This window comes from Pieris brassicae, chromosome 8 (assembly GCF_905147105.1).
Source record: "Pieris brassicae chromosome 8, ilPieBrab1.1, whole genome shotgun sequence".
NCBI lineage: Eukaryota > Metazoa > Arthropoda > Insecta > Lepidoptera > Pieridae > Pieris > Pieris brassicae.
The window spans coordinates 11,431,769-11,441,938 of record NC_059672.1 but is presented as its reverse complement, the minus strand read 5'-3'; the positions used below and the strand labels follow the sequence as shown (position 1 = coordinate 11,441,938).

Below are 10,170 nucleotides of genomic sequence, written 5' to 3'. Positions count from 1 at the left end.
TCGTAATACAGCGAGGAAATGCTGCCAGCATTAAAGGTTATTTTAGTTAGATGTTTATGCATTTTTAATTATTATTATTGTGTAAGTTAAGAGATATATTACAACTTAATAATATACTGCAATAAATTTAAAAAAAGATTTTTGTGGCTTTTGTAATGAATTATTTGGATCAAAATGAATCAACCGCGCTGTATGTCATATGAATAAGTTGTTAAAGTCTTTTCAAATAATTTCGTAGTAAAAAGCGATACGCTGTAAAATCAAGCTACAAGCATAAAAAAACTGTCGTAAAATGTAATTCAATATAGAAAATAAATATTATGTTGAAGTATGTCGAGTATTTGTTTTCTATACACAGTCGTGATATTTACTGTAATATATAATGTTTTATGTGAAATTGATAAACGTAAGTTTCGTTTTATGTATGGTTTTCAAATATAACTTGTAACAATTTACTGAACTGTACTAGAAATCTTCTTAGACATAGATAATAAGGCATTCGCCCATTGTCTACGCTAAAAGGAAGGCGGTTACAAAGAAAACTATATTTTATAGTATGTTATGAAAGAATTGACAAAATGTATAATACATTTTTAGTAATTTAAGTTAGACTAACTTTTACTAACTAAACTTAAGACTAAGTTACTTCTAAAAAGACTATTAAGGTAGGCTAGATCGTAATGTTAAATGATTTCTCAGTATAGTGATAATTTAAAAGAAATGTCCAGGCTTTTGCCTGCATCCTACTAGTTTAACCTTTGTAATTAGTGGTAAAGGTGCATCCGAATTCCCTAGGAGTGATACACCGCGAAACAATTGTTTCCCGTAATAGGCTCGGGATAGGTCAATCACCTAATCGTTTTAAAATCATTATAAGAGTCCCTCTAATATATAACTCTTGGGGACTTATCTATTATTATTAATCGCCTTATTAAATGGGTCTACCTTTTCCAGAAAAGAGACAGAATGTAGAAGAATTAGAAGTTTGGTAAGAACTATAACTATTTTTCTAAGTCAACTTTTTTACCTTGTTTCATTTACGAGTACAAGATTCGTTGTAAGCATTGGTAGTTAGTAGTAGTAGTAGTAGTACATGTGAATTTTCTTAATTTTAGGACTGATCAAAGATTTGCATCACGAAGATACGCGCAAAATAGACGTTTTAAAGAAATACATTTAAGAACGACCACGCCTATGAAAAAAAAATATGAAAATGTAAAAAAAGTGAAAAGGTATGTTATGAGAAAATATTTATAATTATTTATGATCGATAGTTCCTGAGGAATGGGCCTCTGTGTGAATTTTCTCATTTGTTCAGATTTTGTCACAGACCATAATGGGGTAGGCAGGAACAATCCAAGCCTATGTGATCGTACGTAGTCTAAGTAAAAATTGTCCATTAATTTAGAATATAGTAACAATCGCACCAGACTTTTGAAATTTGTTTCAATTTTCTTTTTAGTAATTTTTAATTATTTTTATTATAACTATGTAGGTTAAGAAAATTGTAAATACTGTATATTTGCTTGTTATGTTTAGGTTTTAATAAACGGTAATAAATATATGTTAAATTTCAATATACTATAGGAAGGCTCAAAAAGGATCGAAATTAGGAGAATTTCGAGCGCCATCTCAGCATACCAATTTTACTTCGAGGTAATTATAATAATGTACACGACGGCAATTACATATAATTGTTGGATTATTGAAATTGAAGTCGCAGCAAAAAAAAATCCTTTGGCCTTTAATTCTTTACTTAAGCATAGTTTCCAAGAGAAGTTTGGCCACTGCTGGCCTCCCAAGATTTTTTAAGAGACTCCATGTCGTCGTGTCTCTTTGAATAGGCTATGTCCTCTAAAACTGACCATAATTTGAATTCTAAAGGTTGAGGTCTGGGCGAAACGAGGGCTAGTTTGGCCAAGCTTGGGTAGTTCGTGCCTTGTTACCAGGTGCAGAATCCTGCTGGAAAGTACACGGTATATTTTTATTGCTGAGAGGTTTCACAACTGCATCTTGACATACTTTGGCTGAAGTGTGACTCCTTGGTAAGACATGCTCTACCAAACCATCATGCAAGATGATGACCACATTGTACCTTTCCACCCACTTGAGCAGCTTCTTAAGAACTATGAGCGTACACTAACCAGGAAATTTCTGTGTTTTTCACCTGCGTATCTTGCCAGAAGGCACAATTTTAATCAATCCATTCTCTCTAATTGTAAAGATTGATTTAGGGCATGTCCTGTATATCGACGATAACCAACGAGCTTTAGGTCTAGTTTTATAATACACGACAGAATCCTAGCGGGAATTTTCATTTCTCTCGATAAGATTATCAGCCTCCTAATGGGGTTTCGAAGAATTCTGTCTTTAACAGCATAACAGAAGAACAGAACAGAAGTCTTTGTAGTTTTAACAGCACGCGGCCTCCGAGACCTTATTTGGTCTTCGAACAAAGACCAAAGAAGTGTTTTTGTGTCTGTTGATAGTACGATAAACGAACATACGGATGATACCAAACTTTGAAGTGTCTGGTAAATGAACGACGGCTACATATCGACTTTATGCAAGGCTATATTGTAACTTGATAATGAAGACGAAAAAATATGTGAAATGCGCTAAATCGAAAAAAAAATTTAAAATAATATCCGTGATCCAAATTCAAAATAATTAAAAAGTTGAAGAAAAAAAAAAGTTTTTATGTAACAGAATTTATGGCCGCAATAGTTATATACCTACATATTATGGTATATTTGTTATTGCTTTATATATATAATATATATGTTATTATATTTTTTGAATTAAACGTATAATTCAAAGTATATGTTATATTGATGCTGATAAGGTTGTGCAACTTTATATATCTAAGTTGTAATTATTATAAAAAATAATTGTAGTGCACTCTAGATTACCTACCCATTAGTATATCACACTAATGAGCATTGTTGTGGTCTATGGTCACCCCGAGGTCTTAGGTTCGATTCTCCGCTGTGCACGAATGGACTTTCTGTCTATGGGCGCATTACGGTCGAATGGTGAAGGAAAACGTCGTGAGGAAACCGCCTTAAGCCTTAGACCCAAAATAGACGGCGAGTGTCAGGCACGGGAGGCTGAATACCTACTGTCCTATTAGATTGAAAAATGATCATGAAACAGATACAGAAATCTGAAAATCAGAAATCGGCCCAGACATAAAAATCCTTTTTTTATTTTAAAGTATGCGTAACGAAATAACCCTACGTTCATGGATGCAGTTACCGGGAAAACAAAGTTTCAAAGTGTCAGATATCAGAAGAAATTTGTCTGCACCAGGCTTTTTAAGGCTGGATTTAAAAATAATAATTTAAAGGTTAGCAAGACTAAATTTTTTTTTTTTACACTTTAGAAAGGCGACAAATGTATCAAAATCTCAAAAAGGCGTATTCAGATCACATTCCAAATGGACTCTCATGAATGTATCCTGGCCTAAAGTCGCTCCACAGTTAAGAGCTAAACCTTTGTAAGTAAAAGCAATTATTATTTAAAGAAAGAAGATGACAAAGAAACAAAAATCACGTGTTTATAGGCTTTTAGGTAGGATCTTTATCTGAAAATAGTTATTAATTACTGAATAAGAGAAGTCGCTCTTTAAATCTTAAATTTATGTACAAAATTAATTTTAAAAAACCAATTTTATTGTTAAATTCAAAAACTTTTCAAAGTCATTACATTTTTTAGATCGACACGCATCACACAGATGATGCTACAGGAAGAGCCAGAAATAAGGTACAGAAAGACTGGTATTTTTTTAAAGGAAAATCAGATTAGTTTAATTTACTTATTATACATTACAGCAGTCGATACAAACTTTTAGATGACGAAATTGGCTCGGAATACTTAAGTCCGTACGCTGTGAGTAGGAATAAATCACCAGATTCATTCTCTATTGCTATCATAACGATTTCTTCATCATGGAAATCCATAAGAAATACACACTATTCATGATTAAATGTTTGTTACACCTGATACCAGTATTCATGTAAAATTCTTAACAAATTGCAGATCAAGCAACAGATTTCTCGTATTTCGTCGAAGTTTCCTAATACAAACATAACTATTGACGTCATTGGTCGTACAGTGGAATATAACGATATAGTATTGATGAGGATCAGTGAAATGAACGATTTACAAAGACACTTCCGTGCTGAGGATGACAAATATGCGGACGAAGCGCCACAAAAGAAAATAGTGTTTATTGTTCATGGCTTAACTGTTATGGGGATAAGTTCAATACGCTGCCTCTCGCATGATAAGGAATTTACAAAATTGTTGTCATATTACTTGACACATTTAGATAATTTCGACATATTTCTGATTCCACTGGCTAATCCTGACGGTTTTACGGTTTCACAACATGTAAGTATCCTCAAATATGACAAAATGTCTTCTTTATTATGTTAGTATCATATATTATATTACATATCGTATATAACGTAATCCCACAGATAAAATAAATTAATATAAGAAAAAATAATAACTAACATTAAAATATAATATCCAAAATATATTATTCAAAGGAGTCCCTTTAGAAGATACTGGCAGTGTTCTCCCAGTAGCAGCCAGCTCTTCTGCCTCCTATGATTATAACTAACCTTTATGTTATTTCCTTTAAAAAAGTATATATATATATATATATAATATATCTAATAAAACAGTGTTTACAATATTATTCACCTACATAATAATAATAATTGAAAAAATGATAAATAGAAAGTAGTAAGTAGTATTTGTCCCTGCGTTGGTGTACATTTAACGCTGGTAGCATTCCTTCGCTGTGTTACGATTCCTCGTTAAGCGAAGAAAGCACCAACTCTGGGGTACATACTAGGTATCAATATAAACCACCACACCAACATTATTGACTATGCCTGCCGTTATATGGATTATCTTATAGAATATTGTTAACTTTAAAGAAAGTATTTTTTTTTAAATCTGTATATTATAGAAAAATATATGGAACAAAAACGTCTCACCACAAAACGCTTGTCCTGGAGTCAACGTAGATCGTAATTTTGACGTGGCCTGGAATAGTTCGAACATAATTTCATCCTGTAGCCAACAGTACCCAGGGACATCGCCTTTCTCTGAAGCAGAGTCGAGGGCGATAAGGGACGTCTTTCACAAATACGGCCATAAAATCGTTGCGTATATGCATGTCCACGCTGGTTCCTTTGAACCTTCTATCTATAAGGTATTGTCAATTATTCTAAAGCCAGTATTTGCGAAATTATTTAAATATAATTTAAGAATGAGCAGTGTTGGCCTAGTGGCTTCAGCGTGCGACTCTCATCCCTGATGTCGTAGGTTCGATCACTGGCTGTGCACCAATGGATTTTATTTCTATGTGCACATTTAACATTCGCTCGAACGGTGAAGGAAAACAACGTGAGGAAACCGGCTTGAATTAGACCCAAAAAGTCGACGGCGTGCGTCAGGCACAGAAGGCTGATCACCTACTTGCCTATTCAATTTACAAATGATCATGAAACAGATGCAGAAATCTGAGGCCCAGACCTATTATCTCAAGAATAATATCCTACCTTAATAAATACAATCTCCTCTCACCAACACAATTTGGTTTTCGGTCAAACTGTAGTACTGAAGATGCTATCCTAGCCGTTATAAATTACCTAGTTGAACGCCTTGACCGGAAACAAAAGTGTCTTACACTATTTATCGACCTCAAAAAGGCATTTGATACTGTTTGTGTTTCAACTCTGATTAAGCGCCTGGATAATATTGGCATTAGTGGAGTCTTTCTCAACCTCTTGACCAGCTATCTGACAGATAGGACTCAAAGAGTTAAGCTAGGTAACTTAATTAGTAACGTAAATGAAAACCCGATTTCTTTCGGCGTCCCTCAGGGTTCGGTTTTAGGGCCAACGCTGTTCTTGATATATGTCAATGAAATGTGCAATACCAAAATCAATAAAGGTATCATCACTTGTTATGCTGATGACATGGCACTAACTTTTTATGGGGATACATGGGAGGAAACTTATAAAAACGCTGAAGCGGATCTTCACAAACTTAACGCGCACTTAACCAGCAGTCAGCTAACTATTAATCCATCTAAAACTAACTTCATAACTTTTGCTATACGTGATAAGAGCCAACCCCCCTCCAATCTTAACATAAAATTACACAAACTAAATTGCAATTGTAGTGAAGACTGCGGCTGTGACACGCTGCTTAGGGTGAAACAGATTAAATACTTAGGTGTGATTATTGACCAAAATCTAAACTGGCACGCCCATGTTGATGCAGTAATAAAAAGGATACGTAGGTTAAGCTGGATTTTTTGCAATCTACGTCATGTAGCGGAACCAAACATCATATATACCGTGTATAAAGCATTAGTTCAATCTGTTATCACCTACTGTATCACAGTGTGGGGTGGTTGTGCGAAAACCAAAGTTCTAGCACTTGAAAGAGCTCAGAGAGCAATTATAAAAATAATGTTACTAAAAAATAAAAGTTTTCCAACTGAAGAGTTGTACAAGTCTTGCAAACTACTGACCATACGCCAGCTCTATATTCTCCGTTGTGTCCTTAGGAGACACGCAACCTCTCCACATAAAACAGACACACCTCAAAAAAGGACCCAACATAATATAATAAGCTACACAATTTGCAAGACAATCTTTGCACGTAATCAATACAACAATCGCTCAGCTTATCTCTATAATAGTTTAAATAAAACCCTTAGCTTTCATAATCTTACATACCATAAATGTAAAACAACTCTAAACCATTGGCTCGGTACACTTAACTACAACAAAACAGAAGCATTGTTAAATCATCTAATATAATTTTTTCCTTAATCCATCTTTTCATGCAACACGCGCACACTTTTGTTTCGGCTTTCACAAACACATTACATAGTCATCATAATATATTCATATATTTGTTTATTTTTATTTATTTATTTTTCTTTTTTTTAAACCAATTGTGTTGGTTGATTTAAAGAAGAGCGAAGCTTCCCTGTCACAGGTCTCTGACTTACTAGGGAGGCCTCTATCTGAATTGTATTGTACATGTATCTGAACAAATAAAGAATTTTGAATTTGATTTTTTTTTGAATCATTCTCTTATAACGCGATTTCCGTCCCTCATACAAGACGGGTATGTCACAAGTTATATTTCTGTACTATACGTATAAATAACATTTATAATGATATGTACGGAATTATATCGTTCATAACCTAGTTTTTAATATTAAATTTAAATCCCCTTTAACGAGAAAAGTTAAACATGAATCATTTGTACATAACGCGTTAAATGGGTTCATACAAGCGCTATATGAGATAATACTAGGAGTATAACGCCTTCAACGCGCTACAACGCCGAACCAATCTACCGTGTTATGTGTGATTTTTTACTACAGGGGGAGGCAGTACTCTATCCGAGAGGATTCTCAGAAGCACAATCAGACGACGACAAGTACATTGATCTGAAAGGAGAGATCGATGAAGTGATGCGAAATGCCAGTTTCAAAACAGTCTCAGTGAGCGTGGACACTTTGCACAATTGGTATGGGAGGATTTTTGGCTCAAGTGTGGATTATGCTTCTACGGTAAGATTTGTCTAATATAAGTGGAAAAATATCTGGTCTTATTTATAAAAGACTTTCAAAGCTCGGCAGCACATTGGTACATATAGAAAAATACAACAAAAGACAAATAAAAAATTCAATTTGACAAGTATGTAGTCAAAAATAGCAAACACGAGTAGAGAAAATTGTTTTCATATGTTTTATAGTAGATTCCTTCAACGTGATTATGCGATAAGATTTTTGCGAGGAGACCAGCCGGTTTCCTTATCCTCAGCCATTTTTTTTTCTCCCCGAGCTTTTATGTTTCGTACGTGCTAGTGCAAACTTACGACTAGGAATTTGGATCAAAATTAAGAAAGCTAGGGAAGACCCTACTGTTAAGGCATCTTGACTAAGAAGTCAAGATGCCTTAACTGTAGTGTATGTAGGAAGTCGAAAACGAAATTTGTATGAAAGTGACAGTTCGTGAAAAAAATTTATACAAATTTAGTTGGAGGATTGGCTGACGCGCCCGATAATATTTCAAATATTTATTTACAAAAATAAAAACATAAATTAAAATCAATATATTGCAAATGGGAAGAAAAGTTAAAACATTGTAAAATCTACTAAATGATTAGTATATATATAACTATAGAAATAACTATGAGTTCGTTTAACTATAGTTAATATTTTCTCAGTCAAATCTGAAGAATTTGTTTTACTATAACAGCAAACATATATAAGCATGTTCACCGTAAATGAAACCTTGTATTTGATGGTTTACTCTAATATAAATTACATAGGGTTTCAGATATATGAAGTCACTTAAAGTCCTAGGCATCCAGGTTTTCTATGCATCCAGCATAGAAAACCAGCTTAACCGGTCCTGAGCGGCTCTCTTAATTTCATTTACTCATTTTACTCCACTATTCCAGATCTATGGTATCCCGTTTTCTCTCGAGCTGGTGATGCAGCTGTATGACATATATGTATACGACACAGGAGAACATTATGAAGAATCGGCGTTATCCGAGATTTGGAAACGAGTCATTGACGTTATATTTACGAATATATGGAAGCATATTCATGAACCTGATCCATAAATTTCAAATACAATGTTGTGTTTCGACAGCCATATTTTCTCTTTAAATGCTTTTTATTAACAATATTCAGTACATTTAACTAATTAATACCTAATTTGACTGTTTTGTGTGATGGTGTAAAAGTTAGGGTATGTATGTGTGGGTGTGTATGACTCAAAACGGGACATTGATTTAATTTAGGTCAAATAATAAGTAGTCATTTAAAAAACAAACTCTTTTTAATGTTATTTATTTAGAAAAAGTTAGTTGGCTTAAAAGTTATCACAAAATATAGGTTCCTATGTATTCTAGTAGTATTCATATTTATCAGGAGAACAAATTTGATGTAATATCAACTATATTACATCAAATTTGTTTGTGACGATTTCAAATATGAATGAAACTCTTGGCACGATATTTTATTTTCTGCTTCTCAAAATTTTTTTTATAGAACAGCGCGCGGTACCAGAAACGGGTCAATTTTGCGTCCCACAGTTTATTTCGGAGACTCGTAATTGGAAAAAGGGATAGTCTCGTTCAAAACGGGACGTCTGGTCACGTTAGGTATGCTCATGAGGTGATTTTGCGCTATGGATATTCTCAATATTCTTTTAAGCATATTCTGCGATAGCTTAAACTAGTCGAGGCTTACATATTGGTCGTTGTATGTCCGGGCTGCGCGATCACCTAATAACTCATCTTGACTCGCATTATAACTAAATTGATAGAAATAATACAATACCAGTGTAAAAATAAGTATATAAAACGCTTTTATAGTCACTTCAATAATGTAAGATGGAAACCAATAAAATTCCAATTGCGTGTAAAACTTAATTGAACTCTTGACGTTGGTCAAATGACTCATAGAGCCTCTATAAGGAAAATACATTTTATTTTGATCTTAACTCGTAAATTATTTCTATACGAATGTTTTAGTGGTGTTTTTTTATTTTAATTACAGTATTTCAGCTAATATGTATTTGCTGATAAAATGTAGTAGTAACACATTACACTCACCCATTCTCTCGTATGTAACCTAACCAAACACTCACACACATGCACCCACACACTCACTAAAGCCCTCAAGCGTAAGCCCTTAAAAATGGGAGCAGAAGTTGTAAAAAAGTATGTAACATTAGTTACATACTTTTTTACAACTTCTGCTCCAAATCTTACACATATTGCTATAATGAATAATGATATTTAAATTTAAATTATTATATTATAAGATTTGTTTTAATTATTTTGTGTGCATTAAAGGTAATACACTGATTCGGATTAATGAATCAATTATGTGACTCTAGACCTAATCAAAATTCAAACATGATTTATTGATAAAGTTAACTTAATGTATACTTATAAACGTCAGTTAAATGATTACTTCTGCTGTCGGTTCTCAAATCAAGGACATAGATCGGGCGAGAAGATGATAGTATACTCTCCATAAATCTTTATTCGTCAACGTTTTTTTTTAGAAATTGGTTGTAACTTGAAGCTATTAAATGCAATGCG

General features: G+C 33.5%; 1 protein-coding gene across 3 annotated transcripts; it reads left to right on the top strand.

Annotated features, from left to right (window-relative positions):
• Positions 1–232: 232 nt before the first annotated feature.
• Positions 233–8,713, top strand: LOC123713666 (inactive metallocarboxypeptidase ECM14-like). 3 transcript variants are annotated; one of them, XM_045667455.1, is made up of 11 exons: positions 233–406; positions 955–988; positions 1,116–1,232; positions 1,588–1,656; positions 3,386–3,499; positions 3,718–3,765; positions 3,837–3,891; positions 4,042–4,395; positions 4,985–5,230; positions 7,427–7,615; positions 8,512–8,713. In XM_045667455.1, the coding sequence occupies exons 1-11, from the start codon at positions 331–333 to the stop codon at positions 8,677–8,679; spliced, it is 1,470 nt and encodes a 489-aa protein (XP_045523411.1). In that variant the 5' UTR covers positions 233–330; the 3' UTR covers positions 8,680–8,713. The 3 variants fall into 3 exon arrangements, with proteins under 3 accessions (XP_045523411.1, XP_045523410.1, XP_045523412.1); XM_045667454.1 differs by having other exon boundaries at positions 3,834–3,891; XM_045667456.1 differs by lacking the exon at positions 1,588–1,656 and having other exon boundaries at positions 234–406; positions 3,834–3,891.
• Positions 8,714–10,170: the final 1,457 nt, after the last annotated feature.

Coding starts and splice junctions, on each gene's coding strand:
- LOC123713666 (XM_045667454.1), top strand. CDS start 331: ATGTCGAGTATTTGTTTTCTATACACAGTCGTGATATTTACTGTAATA. Junction 1,657..3,385: donor CATACCAATTTTACTTCGAG/GTAATTATAATA, acceptor TTTACACTTTAG/AAAGGCGACAAATGTATCAA. Junction 4,396..4,984: donor GTTTTACGGTTTCACAACAT/GTAAGTATCCTC, acceptor TGTATATTATAG/AAAAATATATGGAACAAAAA.